At 42.6% G+C, this 21,153-nt stretch overlaps 2 protein-coding genes across 2 annotated transcripts in view; both read left to right on the top strand.

Annotated features, from left to right (window-relative positions):
• Positions 1 to 21,153, top strand: part of LOC132571576 (zinc finger protein 420-like) — an 895,908-nt gene that overhangs the window by 595,321 nt on the left and 279,434 nt on the right. The gene's annotated exons all lie outside the window — the stretch shown is intronic.
• Positions 3,532 to 9,468, top strand: LOC132570894 (zinc finger protein 135-like). Its single transcript, XM_060237533.1, has 2 exons — positions 3,532 to 3,546; positions 8,182 to 9,468. The coding sequence occupies exons 1-2, from the start codon at positions 3,532 to 3,534 to the stop codon at positions 9,466 to 9,468; spliced, it is 1,302 nt and encodes a 433-aa protein (XP_060093516.1).

Genomic DNA, 21,153 nt, shown 5'->3' with positions numbered 1-21,153 from the left:
CCTGCAAGGGGACTGACCTCTGTAGCCTGGGGATAAAGTGTCATCTGGAGAGGTCTCCAGGCCCCGCCGGGAGGTTGGCCAGCCTAGCAGAGATCCTGCGGGAGGAGAACCCCCCTTCCTCCAGCCTGGGGTCCCTGGGCAGGGATAATAGGGAAGGGGGCTTAACCTTCACCCCGCACCAGCTGTGCACCATCGCCTGCCGGACCCCAAAGCGGCCCTCAGCATCTCCCTGGACGTGCAAGGAAGGGCCAGGAGGCCCCACCAGGTTTTCTCTCCAGGGGGGCCACAGAAATGCCAAACGGCCTGTTGAAAGGAGACCCTCATCTCATCAGCACCACCCCCCCCTTGAGTTTGACGGTCCTTATTTTACGAGGGGGAGGACTCAGGAGGGGGGACCCAGCTGCAACCCCCTTTTTCTGAGCTGCCTCAGCAGCACCGGGGAGGAGCGCAGCCCCCTGCTGCAAAGTTTCTCCCAAGCAGCCCCATTGAGCAGCACAAGGCGGGGCTGACGGCAGCCTACATGAAGCTCCTCTGTCTGCAGCACTGGAAGGGTTAAGACAGCTGAGCTGCTTGCTAGAGAGGCCGAGCAAGTGGGGGGGGGCAGGAGAGGGAAGGGGCTTTTCCTGGGGAAGGGGTTTGCTGTTGCAGGGCGAAGGAGGAAGGGAGAAGCCTGCAAAGAAGCTGCAGCAGGAGAGGGACGCGTTGCAGCCGCTGGATCCTGCAAGTGGAGGGTAAGGGGGGGAGGGGGGAATAACATTTAGATCTTGGGAAGGAGGGAGGGGGGCGAGGATCATTGCAAGCCGTGGCTGTCCCAGGTGGGCCGTTTTCTCCCGGGGAACTGATCTCGGTCTGCTGGAGGTGGGTTCTAATTCTGGGAGAACTTCAGGCCAGGAGATTCACGGAAACAGCTAAAGCCACCCTAATCAAACACTGTGAATACATAGCTAGCAATTTTTACTGCAGATCCAAATATTATTTCTTATGTTCAATAATCAGTAGATCAGTTTGCATCTCTCTCATGCATATGTCCCTTGCACAGCTCACAATAGAGAGTGCCCTAAACGTCCCTTAAAGTGCAGGCATCTTCTTGGCTTCTCTCGAGAGCAGGGGAAAAGCGCTTGAGCTGATCCTGTATTTCTTGAATAAGGAGCTTGCAAAAAGACTTCTCCGTTTCCTGTGTCGGTTGCAGTATAAAGGGGAAGCCTTGTGAGGATGGAGTGGATCAATTTCTCAGGGATTTCTTTGGCAATGTAGTAAACTTGGTTATTTATTCAGGGTTGCAGATTATTTTGGCTCCAGGCACCAAGAGGCTGGTAACGGTGAGGCACCAGTTTTGCTCTGCTATGGAAGCGGAGTTTGTTGGGGAGCAGCGATAATCAGTGTGATTAAATGTAAGAAAAATTAAATATATGAAACCGGCGTTCTCTTGCTGGTCATTTTCATTCTGCAAACCACAACCGAAGCTGGCCTTTTGGGGGAGCAGGATGAGTTAGGAAAGGGGTGTGGGCTGGGGGAAGGGAAGTCCAGCCTGCACCGGAATCCTCTGCAGCCCCATCCTAAGGCCCTGATGTGGGGCTGCGGCTGCCAGTCAGTGTCCAAGGCCTCCCAGTAGAGGAGAGGATCATTTTAAATGCCTCCATTGCCAAGGTGGAGAGCCCCTAGCAACCCCATGCGAACACCACCCCAGCCCACCAATTGGAGCATTAGGCGGCTCCCCTGACAGAGAGGGGTGGAGCTTGCTGATGTGGCCACGCCCCCAATGGATGCAGGGTCTGAAGGAACAAAGGCCACACAAGAATCCACCACTGTGAGGAACATGCCAGGTAAACACACAGAGGAACTGTGCCTGCTCCAAACGCATCGCCCTGCCCCATCCCTCCACAGCTCACTTGGCAGAGGCAGCTGCAACACAATGCCAGATTCTCCCTCCTGCACTGGGGTTAGGGTGCGAGGACGGGCATCCTTTTGCCAGGCGAGAGAGGCACAGACACCCAGGCAGCACAACAGGGAGAAACGCCAAGGCACAATGCCAGGAGGGGTGGGTTCAGATCTCGTTAAGGGAGAAGCCAACAAGACTATGAAGCCTGCCTATGGGGGGCCCAGTAAGGGATCCCAGATGGGATCACATGTATGAATCATTCATGCTGCTTGGCTTCTCTTAATGGCAGGTATTTTGGCTGACCCTCCCCCCAACTACCATCTCCACCACTGAGATAATTAGTAGCCATGCAAAGGTCTTCAGAGTCTCGGCATAGGCTTTATTCCAAATAGTCTGGACTCTGGAAAATGGCTCTTCTTTCAGGGTGAGCGGGAATACGGCGGCTGGGAGAGAATTGCGATAATTCTCTGGATGAAGGACTTGTGTTATATTTCCTGCTTCTCTCTTTTTTTTTTTAATAAAAAAGAAACCAATACATCCAACACAACAATAAGCGAAAAGATAATAAAACACAATAGAACACAATAAAACACAATGGAACACAATAGGGAATACACAACAATACAATTGAAAAGAAAAACCACTACAACTACAAACTCATTCACACTAAGGAATGGAGAGGATCAATAAACTTCTGTTACTCCTGCTTCAATTGGGGCATGGAGGTTGTATTTATATGTGCATCAATATGTCTGCAGGTTTGTGTGTGTGTGTATGTATCTTTTTTTTGACACACTCCTTTCTGTCTCTCTCCATCCCCTTAGGGAGTTGCCTCCTTTCATAGCCATGTTAATAAAGGCAGCTTTTCAGAGACAGAGATGACTCAAGAGAAGGGGAAGGAGATGGAAGAGCAGGACCCAGAAGGACCTGGAGCTGGCAAGAGAGCAAGGAAGAGTCCCCATCCCATCCCACCTGGAAGTGGTGCTGAATTCTGGGAAAGAGCTGTGCCAGAGGTCCTGTCTAAAGACACCACGACCTCAGATGTACACTGCCAATACATCCGGCAGTTCTGCTACCATGAGGCCGATGGGCCCCGAGAGGTTTGCAGCCAGCTCCATGGACTTTGCAGCCAGTGGCTGAAGCCGGAGAGGCACACCAAGAAGCAAATCCTGGACCTGGTGATCCTGAAGCAGTTCCTGAATCTCCTGCCCCAGGAAATGCAGGGCTGGGTCAGAGGATGTGGGCCGGAGACCAGTTCCCAGGCAGTGGCCCTGGCCGAAGGTTTCCTCCTGAGTCAGGCAGAGGAGAAGAGGCAGGCAGAGCAGGTGAGGGGATTCTCTCCTGTATGTCTAATTCAAGCAACTAAATCTGACCTTCTTAAAGTTTTCTTCCCAGATAACTGCCCAGAGCCTCTTCTGCTAGAAGATTTCTGACCCTGCAGGTACCTCACCATCTCTGCTGATAGAAGGGTGCAGAGTCTGGGAGTGGGGCAGGATCCCTTCCTGGTCTCATTCCATTCCATGTCTTACCTTCTCCCTGGCTGCTGTTTCAGATGCGGGGACCACCTTTGGAGATGGAAGCTGCAATCCCTGAGGCAGAAGGAGCTTCCTTGGAGCAGGGGCAGAGGGTGCCGGCGGTGGAGCGTGCCCAAGATGCCCTCTCCTGTGGTAAGGACTTGTTGTGGCTGGATGCAATCGGGGCAGCCCGTGAATGTGGTGGGTAGAGAGTTCAGGTCGAGCTGGGTGGGAATACGTATTTCTACAGGCAACACAATTAATTGGTGGCACTCAACGTCCACAAACTGTGATGCTTCCAAAAGGAGATTAGAAAAATTCCTGGAGGTCAGTGTCTCTCATTATATTAAAAAAAAAATCACATCTCACCTTCCTTCCATCAGAATTTCAACTTGCCAAGGTGGGGGGGGGCGGGAAGGTAGATCAGCCTCAGCAGAGCTCCTCAGCCTGGTGAATAAAGGGAACCTCCACCTTCTGGGGCAGTCGAACTCTGAAAACGTGTCCCTGGGGGCCAATAATAATGGGGAACTGTGGCTTTTGTGCTTGGCTTGAAGGGTCACCTGGGGGGCTGCTGTGGGCAGCAGGGGGTGGAGGAGGGATGGCAGGCGATGGCCCAGCACTGTCAGGAACTTTGGGGAGGGACTTGGGACGGGACTTGGGACAGATGCGATATCTTGTTGACGTTTCATCTGGCTGAAAATCTGGTTGTGAACTTAGCATGTCCAGAGACACTCTGAAAACTCATTCTTATTTCCTTCAACTCTCCAGAACTGTTTGATTCACGTCTGGTACATTGTGACGGTGAAGTTTCATGCTATGGCATTTCCACCTAACCCTTTCCCTCTCCATAGAGCAGGGGTGGCCAACGGTGACTCTCCAGATGTTTTTTGCCTACAACTCCCATCAACCCCAGTCAGTATGGCCAATAGCTGGGGCTGATGGGAGTTGTAGGCAAAAAACATTTGGAGAGCTACCGTTGCCCACACCTGCCATAGAGGAAACCCAAGTCTCACAGAAGTCTGAAATATTCTGCCAGCATTTATAATCCCTGAGGCTCATAGGTCCCTGGTGCTTCTCTTCTGCCTCTCCCAGAATGTAATAAAAAGTATTTTAAAAATCTGTTGAACATAAATAGGGTAAAGTTTCACAACCCCAGAAAGGAGGTGTGTGAAGCAGGGAACAAACAAGCAAACACCCTTCCTTCCTCCCCTGTTTCAGGAACAGGCAGTGAAGAGATGTTGTGGAGCCTTCGTCTTTTCAGAGGGGTGGAAACGACTGCTGCACCTGCAATCCAAGTAGGAGAGAATTGGGGGGTGGGGGGTGGGCACAGCCTGAGTTCCTCCTATTTTCTCAGAGGAGTTTTTGCTCCTTCTGTTTCTACAAAGGGTCTGTGTGAGAGATCCCTTGAATACTATTCCATTTACCCATCCCAAGCCTTCCTTTCCATATCTCCCCAGACGACTCCCTTCCAGTGTGCAATCTCTGCAAGGTGTGATATCTGAAGAGGTTGAATCTGCTTTTTCTTTCAGGGTCCCTTTTCCTTTGAAGAGGTGTCCGTCTCTTTCGCGGAGGCAGAGTGGGCCCTGCTGGATCCGGGACAAAGAGCTCTGTACAGGGAAGTCATGCTGGAGAACTATGAGAATGTGTCCTCTCTGGGTAAGGATCTTTCATGGGTGCCATTCCGTTGTGATGAGGAATGAATCCAAATACTGAATAGCACTGCATCATTTTGAGGCACGTCCTACCACTAGGGGAGGGGCTGTGGCTCCCTGGCAGAGGATCTGTGTGGAATGAAAAGATCTCCAGTTCAACCGGCAGCATCTCCAGAGAAAAGGATCAGGTAGGAGGTGAAATGAAAGACTCTGCCTGGACCCTGGAGAGCCGATGCTGGACTGAGCAGATGATACTGACTCCAAGGGACCAAGGGTCTGATTCAGGATAAGAAACTTCACGTATTCATAGCATTGGAACTGACCTCTGGGGTCATCTGGGGGGAGGGGGCAGAGATGCCCATATGCAGTATGCAGCAATGCAAGGCGAAAGAACTGCCAACAGCATCCTTAAATTCTATCATGCAAAAGGGGCTCTTGATGTTCCAGCCACCCAAAAGCTATTTCAAGTGAAGGCAGTTGCAGAAAGGTTCTCTCTCCCTCCTTCCTCCCCATCTATTTTCCTCCCTCCCTCCCTTCCACCTTTCCTTCCTCCCTTCCTTCCACACTTCCTCCCTCCCTCCCTCCTTTCCTTCCTTCCTCCCTCCCTCCCTTCCAACCTCCCTCCCTTCCTTCCACCCTCCTTCCCTGCCTTCCACCATCCCTCCCCCTTTCTTTCCTTCCTTCCATCCATCCTTTCTCCCTCCTTCCATTACTTATTTATTTATTTATTACTCAAATTTATATCCCGCCCTCCCTGTCAAAGCAGGCTCAGGGCGGCTTCCTTCCCTTCCTCCCTCCCTCCCTTCCTCTTATCCTTTCTCCCCTCCTTCCTTCTTTCCTCCCTCCGTCCCTTCCTCCCTCCCTCACTCCCTCCGTCCATCACTCCCTCCCTTCCTCCCTTCGTTTCTCCCATCCTTCTATTCTTCCTATCATCGCTTCCTCCCTCGCTTCCTCCCTCCCTTCTTTCTTTTCCTCCCTCCCTCCCTTCCCTCCCTCCCTTTCTTCCACACTCCCTTCCTCCCTTCCTTCCTCCCTCCCTCCCTTTCAGCCTGAGGGACTAGTCCCGGGTGGCCAAACCGTGGCTCTTTCACACAGATCGTGTGGCTCCCAAAGCTCCCACTGCCCTGTTGGCCAGTTTGGAGGAGACATTTGTCTTTAAATCACTTTTCCAAGCCAAGCCAGCTGGGAGCTTGGAGAATGCAGTAAAAGTTGATTTCTTTTCACCTCTATCTCCCTCCTCCCTCCCCATCTATTTTCCTCCCTCCCTCCCTCCATTCCTCCCTTCCACCCTCCCTCCTTTCCTTGGACCCTCCCTCCGTTCTTCCCTTCCACCCTCCCTCCTTTCCTTCCTCCCTCCCTCCCTTGCTCCCTCCATCCTTTCCTTCCTTCCACCCTCCCTTGCTTCCTACCTCCCTCCCTCCCTTCCACCTTCACTCCCTTCCACCACCCCTCCCTCCTTTCCTTCCTTCCTTCCTTCCTTCCTTCCTTCCTTCCTTCCTTCCTTCCTCCCTCCCTCCCTCCCTCCACCCTTCCTCCCTTCCTTCCACCATCCCTGCCTTCTTTCCACCCTCCCTCCTTTCCTTCCTTCATTCCACCCTCCCTCCCTCCCTTATTTATTTATTTATTTATTTATTTATTTATTTATTTATTTATTTATTTATTTCTCGAATTTATATCCCGCCCTCCCTGCCGATGCAGGCTCAGGGCGACTTCCCTCCCTCCCTCCCTCCCTCCCTCCCTCCCTTCCTTCCTTCCTTCCTTCCTTCCTTCCTTCCTTCCTTCCTTCCTTCCTTCCTTCCTTCCTTCCTTCCTTCCTTCCTTCCTTCCTTCCTGTCATCGCTTTCTCCCTCCCTTCCTCCCTTCTTTCTTTTCCTGCCTCCCTCCCTTCCTTTCCTCCTTCCTTCCCTCCCTCCCTCCCTTTCTTCTCTCAGATATCTGACATTCATTTCTTGCAACTCTCAAAACCCTAAAGTTTATTCCATGTGGATTTTACATGAAGCAAGTTTGACCACCCCTGGACTAATCCATTTGCTATTACCCAATACTTTTCAAGCTAAATGGTTGAAATCGGTGCATAACAAATCACAGTTACTTGGATTTCCCCCTCGCCAGGTGCTTCTAGCCATGACCTGGGCTCAGGCCAAGGTCGTTCTTAAACTGAGGATATAGAGAGACAAGTAGATCTTCATAGAATTCCAAATGCAGAGTGCACAGTCAAATTGGATATGGTTCAGGTATCGAACACACCTTGATGTAAAGAAAAACCAGAAAAGCCTTCACAGTGGCTGGATGTGAGGCTCTCCCCTCTGTGGTGCTTGAGGGCAAATTCAGAAGAGATCCTTTTGCACAGAGACTTTGTGAATGTGAGTCTGGGAAGACAGAAAATGTTGAGCATCTGATGCTGAGAAGTTAGTGGCATCATGAGGTTCGAATTAGATTAATTCAGCCTCTTATAAAAGAGATGCCTGGGCAGACAGATGGGAGGGGGACGTATTTTTAAATATTAATTATTCTCGGAGAAAGGGGGATGTGTGGTTCAGATCAGCCAAACTTTCTTCCTATAGTCATGTAGATGCTGTTAGATCTTACTCCCTTTCCAAGCGCTAACAGTTTCTTTCTATCTATCCCAGCAGAAGATGAGCAGAGGAATGTGGAGGGTGAGGAACTTTATCAGAAAATGCCACATAGAGCTAAAAATGAAAACTTGAACAAAATTGTCAGGAATCGAGGCAAACCTAAGAGAAAGAAAGATGGTGGTATGGTTGAGAAGCATTATGGAAGAAAGCAGAATGTACATTTTCCAAAGCACAGGATAATGAAGGCAAGGAAATCCATTCAGTGTGGAAAGTATTTCAGAAATACATCACAGATCCTTGTACACCAGACAATACAGAGAGAGGAGAAACCTTCTGAATTCTCAGAAATGAGTAATAAATTCAGTCAAAGTAGAATCTTTCAGCTGCACCAAAAAACCCACAGAGGAGAGAGAACTTTTTCATGCACAGAGAATGGAAAGAGATTTATTAAGAGTGGCAGTCTTCAACATCGTCAGAGAACCCACACAGGGGACAATCCTTATGAATGTTCAGAGTGTGGAAAGAGATTCAGTTGTAGTGGCAGTCTTCAATGTCATCAGACAACCCACACAGGGGAGAGACCTTTTGAATGCTCAGAGTGTGGAAAGAGATTCAATCAGAGTGGCCATCTTCAACGTCATCAGAGAACCCACACAGGGGAGAAACCTTTTGAGTGCTCAGAGTGTGGAAAGAAATTCAGTGAGAGTGGCAGTCTTCAACTTCATCAGAGAACCCACACAGGGGAGAGACCTTTTGAATGCTTAGAGTGTGGAAAGAAATTCAGTGAGAGTGGCAGTCTTCAACTTCATCAGAGAACCCACACAGGGGAGAAACCTTTTGAATGCTCAGAGTGTGGAAAGAGATTCAGTCGGAGTGGCTATCTTCAACGTCATCAGAGAACCCACACAGGGGAGAAACCTTTTGAATGCTCAGAGTGTGGAAAGAGATTCAGTCGGAGTGGCCATCTTCAAAGTCATCAGAGAACCCACACGGGGGATAAACCTTTTGAATGCTCAGAGTGTGGAAGGAGATTCAGTCAGAGTAACAGTCTTCAACGTCATCAGAGAACCCACACAGGGGAGAAACCTTTTGAATGCTCAGAGTGTGGAACAAAATTCAGTCAGAGTGGCAGTCTTCAGCTTCATCAGAGAACCCACAGAGAGGAGAAACCTTTTAAATGCTTAGAGTGTGGAAAGAAATTCAGTTTGAGTGGCACTCTTCAACGTCATCAGAGAACCCACACAGGGGAGAAACCTTTTGAATGCTCAGAGTGTGGAACAAAATTCAGTCAGAGTGGCAGTCTTCAGCTTCATCAGAGAACCCACACAGGGGAGAAACCTTTTGAATGCTCAGAGTGTGGAAAGAGATTCAGTCGGAGTGGCAGTCTTCAATATCATCAGAGAACCCACACAGGGGAGAGACCTTTTGAATGCTCAGAGTGTGGAAAGAGATTCAGTGGGTGTGGCACTCTTCAACGTCATCAGAGAACCCACACAGGGGATAAACCTTTTGAATGCTCAGAGTGTGGAAAGAGATTCAGTGGGAGTGGCACTCTTCAACGTCATCAGAGAACCCACACAGGGGATAAACCTTTTGAATGCTCAGAGTGTGGAAAGAGATTCAGTCAGAGCAGCAGTCTTCAACTTCATCAGAGAACCCACACAGAGGAGAAACCTTTTAAATGCTTAGAGTGTGGAAAGAAATTCAGTTTGAGTGGCAATCTTCAACGTCATCAGAGAACCCACACAGGGGAGAAACCTTTTGAATGCTCAGAGTGTGGAAAGAGATTCAGTCAGAGGAGGAGTCTTGAACAGCATCAGAGAAGACACAGAAGGGGGAATCGTTAGAATTCTCAATATCCGGCCGCGGCTTGCCACACCTGGACTCGTTAATGACCCCAACGGATGCTTTGATGTTGGAGAGACAGCATCCCAATGAATGAGACCACTCCCCACCCCCCCTTGAACTTGCTGATAAACTCCAAACACGAGAAACCTTTTCAGTGCTTAGAGTCTGAGAGAAGATTCGGTTCGAGTGGCACTCTTCAGCTGCATCAAAGTACCCGCACATGGGGAGAAAACCTTTGAGTGTGCAGATTCAGTCAGTGTGACAATTTTTTTTAACAAGTTACTTTTTATTGTTGAACATTTAAACATTTAACATAGTAATACACCTTACAAATCAAAATATAAACATTTACATATCACCATGAACATCAACATCAACCTACTAACATACAACACCTAATGGAGCGATTGAGTCAAAAAAGACTATGACTTTCCATATTTTCATATCGTTCATCGGGTTCCAAGTCTCTTTACATTCTTCCACATTTCCTCCTTTCAATCTGCAAGTTAACATATCCATTTCAGCTGCTTCCATTAATTTGGACAGAAATTCATTCTTGTTTGGCGTTTGCGGCTTTTTCCAGTACTTAGCATACAATATCCTAGCTATAGTTATAATATGCAGTAACAGCCTTTTTATTTTCTTGGGTAATGTGATTTGACAAATATTTAATAAATATAGTTCTGGTACATGAGGAATTCTTGTTTTTAACATCTTTTGACACCAGATGGATATTTTTACCCAATATTTTTTCGCATAATCACATTTCCACCACAAGTGATATAACGAACCCTTTACTTTTGTGCACTTCCAACACTTATCTGAGCTATTTGGAAGTGCTTTAGAGAGTCTTTCGGGGGTATAGTACCAGCAGTAAACCATTTTGTACAAATTTTCTTTTAATAAAGAGGATTTAGACAATTTATTATTTTCTTTCCATATTTTCTCCCAATTATCTAAGTCAATAGTGTAGCCAAATTCTTGTAACCATTTAATCCAACTCTCCTTTACATTTTCCTCTTGCATCTTCATTTCTAATAGCCAAGTATAACAACTAGAGATCATTTTTCTATCAGATTCATATATAATGCAATCGAATTTATTCATTTTTTTGGGAAACCTAGCCCCTTATCTGACTTATGCCTAGATTTAACTTGAGTTCTCAACCATCAGTCCATTTTAGAAATTACTTCCATATTCAATTCCTGTCTGACATCTAACAGGCTTTCATAAGTATAATCTTCTTCCCAATTAAAAAGATTAGGTTGAACCGATGCTTCAACTGGAGAGAGCCACTTAGGAGTATATTTATATATTTGATTTTTAACCTCAGACCAGGTCTTATATAAAGACTTCCTTATTTCGTGTCTAAGGAATTTACTTCCTTTTATTGGGCAATCATACCATATGAATGCGTGCCACCCTTTAGCCAAGTCAGCCCCTTCCAATATTAAAAGTCTTTTATTTTTTAGAAGCAGCCATTCTTTAACCCATGTCAAAATACAAGCTTTGTGATAAATTTGCCAATCAGGTAAGGCAAAGCCCCCCCTTTCTTTGCTATCTTGAAGAATTTTTAACTTAATCCTTGTTTTTTTGTTTTGCCAGATAAATCTTGCTACCATTCTATTCAATTGTTTAAAAAAGGATTTGGGTAACATTATCGGTAACATTTGGAACAAGAATAATATTCTTGGAAGTATATTCATTTTAACTGATGCTATTCTCCCCATAAGGGAAATTTGTAGGTCATACCACCGTTCTAAATCTATTTTGACCTCTTTTAAAATCTTTTTATAATTGTCCCTTACAAGAGTTTTTAGTTCCAATGTTAAATATATACCTAAATATTTGACTTTCCTTTCGCAATGAAATCCTGATTTCGCTTCCAATTCTAAGATCTGTTCTTTCGTCATGTTTCGGGACAAAAACTTGGTTTTTTGATAATTAACCTTAAAATCCACCACCTCACCATATTGCTTTAAAGTTTTCTTCAGTTCTTCCATCGAGCTGTTAGGTTCTTCCAAGGTAACTAATATGTCATCTGCAAAAGCTTGTATTTTATAAACTTCCTTCCTAATTTTGACCCCTCTGATCTCCACGTTTTCTCTCATCCTCTGTAATAAGGGTTCTAATGTCAATACAAAAAGAATAGGGGATAACGGGCAGCCTTGTCTTGTCCCTTGTCCAATCATTATTGGATCTGATACAGATCCATTGACATTAATTCTTGCCTTTTGGTTTGTGTAAATTGATTTAATCAATTTCACCAGGTTCTCTCCACAACCGATCGAGGTCAGCGTTTTCAGCATAAAAGCCCAATTAACATTATCAAACACTTTTTCAGCATCTAATGTTATTGCTGCGAACTGTTTCTCTGGATGCTCCTTGTAATATTCCAGAATATTCATAATCACTCTTAAATTTTGCCTCATAACTCTCCCAGGTATAAAACCTGACTGATCTTCATGTATTATGTCTGGTAAAATTCTTTTCAATCTTTTCGCTAATATCGATGCAAAGATCTTATAATCTGCATTTAACAAAGAAATCGGTCTATAGTTTTTAATTTCAGTCAGTTCCTTCCTTATGCAATAATGAAATTAAAGCTTCCTTCCATGATTCCAGAATCTCATTTGTTCTATATATCCCCTCCAATACTCTTTTATAAGGTAACAAGAGAGTTTCTTCAAAACACCTATAAAATTCAATTGGCAGACCGTGCAAACCAGGAGTTTTGTTGTTTTTCTGTATCCTTATTGCTTCTATAATCTCTTGTACTGTTATTGAATCTTCCAGAGAATCCCGTTGCTGGTTTGTTAATTGTTGTAACTTAGTTTGTTCTATATATTCATTCTGCTGGGTTTCCTTCAAATTCTGTTCTTGATATAGCTTTTGGTAAAACTTTTTAACTATTTCTTCTATTTGGGATTTTTGCATCACTTCTGATTGATTCTCATCTTTTAGGGATTTAATAATTCCCCCCCCCCCTTTCTTTTCTCAGCTTAAATGCAAGCCACCTACTAGTTTTATTCGCATTTTCGAAATAGTATTGTTTGGCCCAAATCAGTTTTTTCTCTAATTCCTCTTGAAGTATTAAATTTATTTGGTGTTGCAATACCTGGATCTTCATTTTTATCTGCTCCGTACTATTTGTCTTCTGCAGGTCCTCTTGTTTCTTCAGATTCGCCAATAATTCATTATATCTACATGTTCTTTGTCTTTTTCTTTGCGCTGAATAGCTAATTGCTAAACCCCTAAAAAAGGCCTTAAAAGCATCCCAAATAGTTTGTGTAGCAGAATCTTCCTCTCTATTACACTCAAAAAACGTTTTAATTTTCTCTTTAGATTCTTCAACAAATTCCTTATCTTTCAATATTTGGAGATTTAGGGTCCAACGAGATTTCAATCTTGGTTTTTCCAAAGTTATCTGAACCGGGCTATGGTCTGCAGAGGTTTTAGGAAGTATATCAGCTTTGTCCACTGTTATTGCCATCGATGTTGACATCCAGCCCATGTCTATTCTCAACCATGAGTCGTGAACTTGAGAATAAAAAGTATAATCACTTGTCCGAGAATTCTTCATTCTCCAGACATCAATCAAATTTAGCTCATCTGCCATCTTAAAGAAGGTTTTCAGTAGAGAACCACGTATTTTTTTGTCTTATTTTTCCCATTTTTTTTATCTTTATAGACATCCAGGACTGCATTAAAGTCTCCATAATACAGTAATTTGTAGCCTCAAACTCAGTCAACTTTTGGTGTAACTCAGCAAAAAAATTTTCTTGATTATTATTGGGTGCATAAATATTTCCTACAATCGTTCTTTGGCCTTCCAATTCAATTTCTACCAAAACTATTCTCCCTGATTCATCACTGTGGAGCAATTTGGATTTTATCCATTCTTTAATGTATATAGCCACGCCTCTTTTATTTTTTAAATCTGAAGAATGGTATAAAGTTCCCAATTTTTTATTCAGCAAATATTTTCAGTCTTCTTCCTTGATATGCGTTTCTTGCATACATATTATGTCTGAGTTAGTCTTTTTGAGTTGGAGAAAGGTCTTCTGCCTTTTCTGTGGTTCATTCAAGCCATTTATATTCACCGATGTAATCTTAAGTCCCCATTTATTCATTTTTCAGCTTGTAAATTACTATCTAATAATGTTTTTTTTCTCTTTTAGTACTTGTAGTCTTGTCTTTATTCTTCCATTGTTCTTTCTCTTGGCACTTTCTTTACTAGTTCTACTTGCTTCATCCCCTCCTTCTTGGTCCTCATCCACATCAGACTCTTGAACATCTATGTCCACATTCTCTCTCCAAAATTCCCCCATTTTCTCCACAGAAGTTGTTGAACCTTTTACTTTGAAACATAAAAAAGACTTCTTCTGGAACTAACCATCTGAAGGAGATGGATTGCTCACTCAGCCAAGATGTCAGCTTCTTATAACTCTCTCTTCTCTGCCTTATACTCCATGGTATATCTTTCAACACTTGGATTTTATTTCCTTTCCACCTCAAATCATTTTCTCTCGCTGTTCTCAGAACTTTTTCACATGTCGAGACCTTCAGAAATCTTACGTGAATTTCTCTTGGTAAATTAGATTTTTTAGTGTATGTTGTTGCAACCCTCCTTATCCAATCAACTTCTTGCATTATATCTTTTGTTGACTGGTCTTCTCCTATTGTTAAAATTTCCTCAATTTTTTTGTACATATCTTCACCTTTTTCCTCTATTATATTTTGAAATCTCAATTTGTACATGGCTTTCTCCATTTCAATTTTAGCTACTCTATCTTCCAGAACTGAAGTAGTTTTTTTTACTTCTTTCATGCTGGCAACCATTGTTTTCCCCTGCTCATCCAGAGCATCAACTTTTGCAGATAGCTTATGAATTTGCTGGGTATTTGCCAATACCTGTTTCTGGAATTCATCCATCCTTTCATTTGTTTTTTTAATTTCTTCCTTGAGCTCTGTCTGGATCTCTTCAAGAGCTTCCTGGTTTTGTTTAAAACCTGCTAGCATTATACTCTGGAGTTTCTCCACTGCGTCTTGATTTAATGTGGTTGTGGAAGCCTTCCCCAGACCTGGAGGTGTGGCCTGTGCTAATTTTTTAGCTTTGGCATCCATTCTATATCCAACTTAAAAAGTCCTATCACCCTACTTTCCCCCTTAAAGGTTCAATTTAATCCTTCACCTCCTTATCTCAATGGCCAGGGAAAGTTTTCCAAAAATACCTACCCTAGTACTTAAGACCTTCTATACATTTAACATACCCTTTTTATAATTCTTACCAGATTAAGTTCCTTTTCTTATTTCTTTCTTATTTCTTATTTTTTATTTATATTATACTTCCCAAACCTCTCAAAAAATAATACCCAGATCACGGTCCAATAATAAACAATAATAATCACAGTCCAATAATAAGCAGAAAAGTTCAAGGGAAAATCAGGAGATGTCCAAAAATTTATTAGTTCATTACCAGTACCTAATAACATTCATATAGTTAATTAAAGTTTGTTAGTTCATTAATTCATGGGTTTAAATATGTACTTCACCCTCTTTAGGAAATTTCATCCCAAAGGTCCCGGCATCCCCTGCTCCTTTTCCTCCTTCTTCTTCCCAGCAAGCTCCGCTTCTTTACAATCCAGACCCAGCTTTCGCCATTTTCATATAACTCAATGTCCAGCCCAAAAATCTGCAGAGTCCAACGTCCAACATCCAAAAGGCAGTCTACTATACAGTTCCGTTCCCCACTCTTCAAGGAGGAGGTGGCCGCGGTGAAAGATCGTCGCTAAAAACCCCCTCCTCCTCCTTTATTTCCCAGCGCTGTCTTTCGTCCTCCACGTTCGCCCCTCACGCTCCACCATACTCCACCATCTTTACAGCAAGTCCTTCTACTTTAGTTCCAGTTCTTTCTTTCTCTCTCTGTATTTCTCTCCACAACCCTCAGTTTCTGTCTCTTTTTCAATCCACCAATTTTCTTTCCTACTTGCCAGTTCCACCCCTACTCTCTCCCGACCACTTTACCCTGCTCAGTTCCTTCTGTTCAAACTTTCTTTTTCTCTCTTCCGTCACTTGTCTCTGCACATTTTTCTCCTCCAGCTGAATCGCTCTCACATTTAAATCTCCAGCTGAATCGCTCTCACTCCAACTCCAGCTGAATCGCTCTCACATTTAAATCTCAGTCCCTCTATTTCAGTCTCACAAGCTCTCACGTCTTCTTAATCCACTTCATTCCCCTTTTCTTCCCACTTCTCTCAACAAAAATTTCAGTCACACAAAAAGAAAAAGGGGGGTGGGAAAGTCCATAAACGCTCACCCTCTTCCGAAGCAGCTGCCGCTGTCCGCTGTCAACGCCGCCATTCTCCGCCACTCCGCCAAAGCAACTTTCGCCTTCCTCTCACAGTGTGTACGCTTTCCAGTCAAAGCAGCATTTTAGTTCCATCCTTCCAATGATTCCTTTTGCAAGTTATTAGGCTATTGCAAGTTTACCAAGACGCTGTAGCCTCAAACGCTCCTTTCTCCGGCGGCCCGGTTGGTGCCCGAGGGCATTACAAGCCTCTGCCCAGGGAAAGCAGGGGTTGATCGAAGCAGCCTTCGCCACTCATTCAGCCCTCTGCAAGCTCCCTTCAGCTGCGGAGGCATCCCCAGACAGCTCCTTGGGGCAAGACCCAAGGCGTACACCTAAAGGGCACACTGAGGGGACACCCCAAAGGCTTGTAATTCAGGTGTCTTCCAAGAGCACTTGGACAGGCACTCTGCCTTACCACGCCATCTTGCCTCCTCCAGTGTGACAATTTTCAAAAGCATATATGAACTCTTGTAAGGGAGAAGCCTTTTGGCTTTTCTTATTGTGGAAAGAGATTCTGTTGCAGAAGCACTCCTTGATAGCAACTGAGACCCCACACAGGGAAGACACAATTTTAATGTTGGGAGTTTTGAAAGTGATTCAGTCGGAGATGTTCTCTGCTACTGTGTCGAGGAACTCGCACAAGGAGGATCCATGTAACCTCTTAGCCCATAAAAAGAGCTTTCCCCCTATTTCATATGTAAAAGACAACCACAGACCACAAAAAGTATTGATGCCAATTGCTTATAAGGCTCTAATCTGCAAAAGAAACCTTACTCTAATCAGAAAGAAATGTTATAAATGCTTGGGCAAGGTTTTTTGTTCTTCAGTCACACAGTTGACGCCGACTCTTTGCGACCCCACGGACAAAAGCACGCCAGGCCCTCCTGTCTTCCACCATCCTCCAAAGTCTGCTCAAATTCATGTTTGTTACATAAATAACGCTGCCCAGCCGTCTCATCCTTTGCCGTCCCCTTCTTCTTTTGCCTTCTGTCTTTCCCAGCATCAGGAACTTCTCCAGGGAGTGCTCCTTTCTCATTTGGTAGCCAAAGTATTTGAGCTTCAGCTTCAGCACCTGACCTTCCAGGGAACAGTCTGGGTGGATTTCCCTTAGGACTGACTGATTGGATCTTCTTGCACTTCAAGGGACTCTCAAGATTCTTCTCCAGCACCACAGCTCAAAAGCATCTATTCTTCTGCGCTCGGCCTTCCTTATGGTCCAGCTCTCACAGCCATACATTACTACTGGGAATACCGTCGCTTTGACTGTACAGACTTTTGTTGGCAGGGTGATGTCTCTGCCTTTTATTATACTGCTCAGGTTCGCCATAGCTGCCCTCCCAAGGAGCAAACATCTTTTAGTTTCATGGCTACAGTCACCATCTGCAGTGATCTTGGATCCCAGAAATGTGAAGTCTGTCACTACTTCCATGCCTTCCTCTTCTATTTGCCAAGGTGTGTTTTAACAATTTATTGATATCATATGGTTATACAACTTAGTTATTTCTTAATTATCTCAATATTAATCCGTATGACATTTCAATCCCCCCTCCCTCCAATGTTGTATTTTAACAATTTATTAATAACCTATGGTTACGATGTTTAGTTATATCTTTTCTATCCCTAACCCATATGATATTTTCAATCCCCCTTCCCTCCGTTATTAGACTTACCCCGAAGTTATATATTTAAATCCAAATATAAAGGTATCCCAAACCCATCAAAACACACTGTCTTTTTCTTCTCATTCATATTAAAAGATTGTCCAATGTCTTTTTACGTTCCATTCTAACTCTATATATTTTTTAAATTTCTTCCACTCCTTTTTAAACACTTCCAGATCATAGTCTCTCAAAGTTCTTGTTAATTTATCCATCTCGCTCCACGATAAAACTTTCACAATCCAGTCCCATTTCTCTGGTATTTTTTCTTGTTTCCACAGCTGCGCATACAATGTCCTAGCAGCTGAGAGCAGATACCAAATTAAAGTCCTATCTTCTTTTGGAAATTTTTCTATTTGTAATCCTAGCAGAAAAGTCTCTTCCACTTTCTTGAAGTCATAACCCAAAATTTTAGAAATTTCTTGTTGTATCATCCGCCAAAAGTTTTTTGCTTTTTCACAGGTCCACCACATATGAAAAAAAGAACCTTCATGGTGCTTACATTTCCAACATCTGTCTGACATCTTTTTACTCATCTTTGCCAGTTTCTTCGGAGTCATATACCACATGTACATCATTTTAAAACAGTTCTCCTTGATATTCTGACATGTTGATATCTTCATCGAGTTCTTCCAAAGGTATTCCCAAGTATCCATTTGGATTTCTCTGTTTATATTGATTGCCCATTTAACCATTTGAGATTTTACTACTTCCTCTTCTGTAGACCATTTCAATAATAATTTATATACTTTTGATATTAATTTTTCATTGTCTCCAAGCAAAACCTTTTCCAATTCTGTTTGCTCATGTCTAATTCCATCAGATTTCATATCATTTTCCATCAGACTTTTTATTTGTTGCATTTGGAACCAATCATATTTATTATTTAGCTCTTCTGCTGACTTTAATTCAACTTTCCCACCTTGAATCTTTAACAATTGACTGTATGACATCACTCTTTCTTCCTCAGATTCAGCTGTTATTTTTATTACTTCTGCTGGCACTATCCAAAGCGGCTTCCTCTCATCACCATATTTCTTATATTTTATCCAAGTATTTAATAAAGTGTTTCTGATGTAGTGATGAGAAAAAAACCCATCCATCTTGTGTTTCCCATAATACAAATATGCGTGCCAGCCGAATTTATTCCCATGAGCTTCCAACCTTAAAGGTTTTTTATCCAACAGCATTATCCAATCCTTGATCCACCTCAAGCAAACAGCGTCATGGTACAATCTTAAGTCTGGGAGCTGAAAGCCTCCTCTTTCTTTTGCATCTGTTAAAATTTTCATCTTAATTCTTGGTTTCTTCCCGGCCCATACAAAGTCAGAGAGCTTCTTTTGCCACTTATTGAATTGTTTGCTATCTTTCACAATCGGGATAGTTTGAAACAGATACATTATTCTTGGCAAAATATTCATCTTAACTGCAGCAATCCTGCCCAATAAAGACAAATTAAGTCTGTTCCATTTTGTCAAATCTTTGTCCATCTTGCACCAAAGCTTTTCATAATTATTTTTAAATAAATCTATGTTCTTCATAGTTATTTCTACGCCAAGATATTTTACTTTAGAAGTAACTTTATACCCCGTCAGTGCCTGCAATTCATTCTGTCTATTTGGTTGCATATTTTTACATAAAAACATCGACTTCTTTGCATTTATATATAGTCCTGCAATCTCTCCATATTCTTTTATCTTGGTTAAGAGCAACGGTGTTACTTGAATCGGATTCTCTATAATAAACACAATGTCATCTGCAAAAGCTTTATATTTATAAGAGAATCCTTTAATTTTTAATCCTTCTATTTTTTTGTCGTTTTGCACTTGTTGTAATAATATTTCCAGAGTCATTATAAACAACAATGGTGATAACAGACATCCTTGTCTTGTGCCTTTGCTTACCATCAATTCTCTTGTAAGATCTGCATTTACGCACAATTTTGCTTGCTGTTCTGTATATATTGCTTTCGTCATTCTTATAAAATGTTCCCCTAAATTAATTTTTTCCATTACTGCAAACATAAAGTCCCAGTTCAAATTGTCAAAGGCTTTTTCCGCATCTACAAAAAATAAAGCCGCTTCTTTTTCTGGATGCTTTTCATAATATTCCACAACATTGATGACAGCTCTTACATTGTCTCTTATTTGCCTTTTAGAAAGAAATCCAGCTTGATTTTTTTTATAAAGTTTATCAGATATTGCTTCAATCGTTCTGCCAGAATTCTTGTGTAGATCTTGTAGTCCTTATTTAATAATGAAATTGGTCTATAATTCTTTACATTTGTGACATCTTTATCTTCTTTGGGGATCAACGAGATTACAGCTTCTTTCCATGTATTTGGAATTATCCCTTTTTCTCTTATTATATTGATCAGTTTCTGCAGTTTGGGTGTTATCTCATCTTTGAGGGTTTTATAAAATTTAGATGTAAATCCATCTGGCCCAGGAGCCTTACCTTCTTTCATTGCTTTTATTGCGGCTTCAATTTCGATCTTTTCAATTGGATCATTTAAAATCTTTTTCATGTACTCAGTCAAGGGCGCTATTTGGATATTTCGTAAATACTCTTCCATTTTTTCTTTTCTATTTGTCACGCCTTTGAATAATTTTGCATAATATTTAAAAAATTCTCTTTTGATTCCGTCTTGATCTACTATTTCTTTTCCATTCACCATAATTTTATTGATGATTTTATTTTCTTTCTTTTTTTTCAACTGCCAGGCTAGGTACTTCCCAGGTTTATTCGCACCCTCAAACGATTTCTGTTGTAAACTTTTTAAATTCCATTCTAATTCTTTGTTCAGCAAATGTCTTACTTGAGATTGTAGTATTGTAATTTCTTTTATTAGCTTCTTTTTTCCTGGTCTTTTTTTCAATTCCCCCTCTTTTTTATTTATTTCATTTTGTAAAGCTAGCAACCGTTCTTCTTTGGCCTTCTTATCTTTATTATTCAATGTAATTAGTATTCCTCTCATTACTGCTTTGTAAGTGTCCCAAACTGTTTGAAATTCTACATCCTCAGTTTCATTTATTTGGAAAAACGCTGCAGATTCCTTCTCTAAAAATGCCACAATGTCTTTATCTTGTAGTAAGTCCTCATTAATTCTCCATCTTCTTGTTTTTCTTTGCAATTTTGTAGTCCAACAAATTGGGTTGTGATCTGCAAAAACCTTTGGTAGAATCTCTACTTTTTTAGTCATGAGGCCCAAGTTTTTGGAACCCCATAACATATCTATTCTAGAAAAGGAATTATGCCTTGCTGAGAAGAAGGTATAGTCTCTTACTTCAGGATTAAATTTTCTCCAAATATCTTCCAAATTTTCTTGTTTAACTAACTCAAAAAAAGAATTTGGTAATTTTCCTTCTTTGTCTTTTTTCTTTTGGCTTGATCTATCAATATTATTTTGTATTGTCCCATTAAAATCTCCCATCATTCTATTTGCCAAGGTGTGATGGGGCTGGATGCCATGATCTTAGTTTTTTTTGATGTTGAGTTTCAAGCCTACTTTTGTGCTCTCCTCTTTCACCCTCAACAAGAGGTTCTTTAGGTCCTCCTCACTTTCTGCCATTACAGTGGTGTCATCTGAATATCTGAGGTTGTTGATGTTTTTACTGGCAATCTTAATTCCGGCTTGTGCTTTATTCAGGCCAGCATTCCACATGATGTACTCT

This window comes from Heteronotia binoei, chromosome 5 (assembly GCF_032191835.1).
Source record: "Heteronotia binoei isolate CCM8104 ecotype False Entrance Well chromosome 5, APGP_CSIRO_Hbin_v1, whole genome shotgun sequence".
Taxonomy (NCBI): domain Eukaryota; kingdom Metazoa; phylum Chordata; class Lepidosauria; order Squamata; family Gekkonidae; genus Heteronotia; species Heteronotia binoei.
Note: the sequence above shows the minus strand (reverse complement) of the source record. Positions and strands in the feature narration are given on the sequence as shown.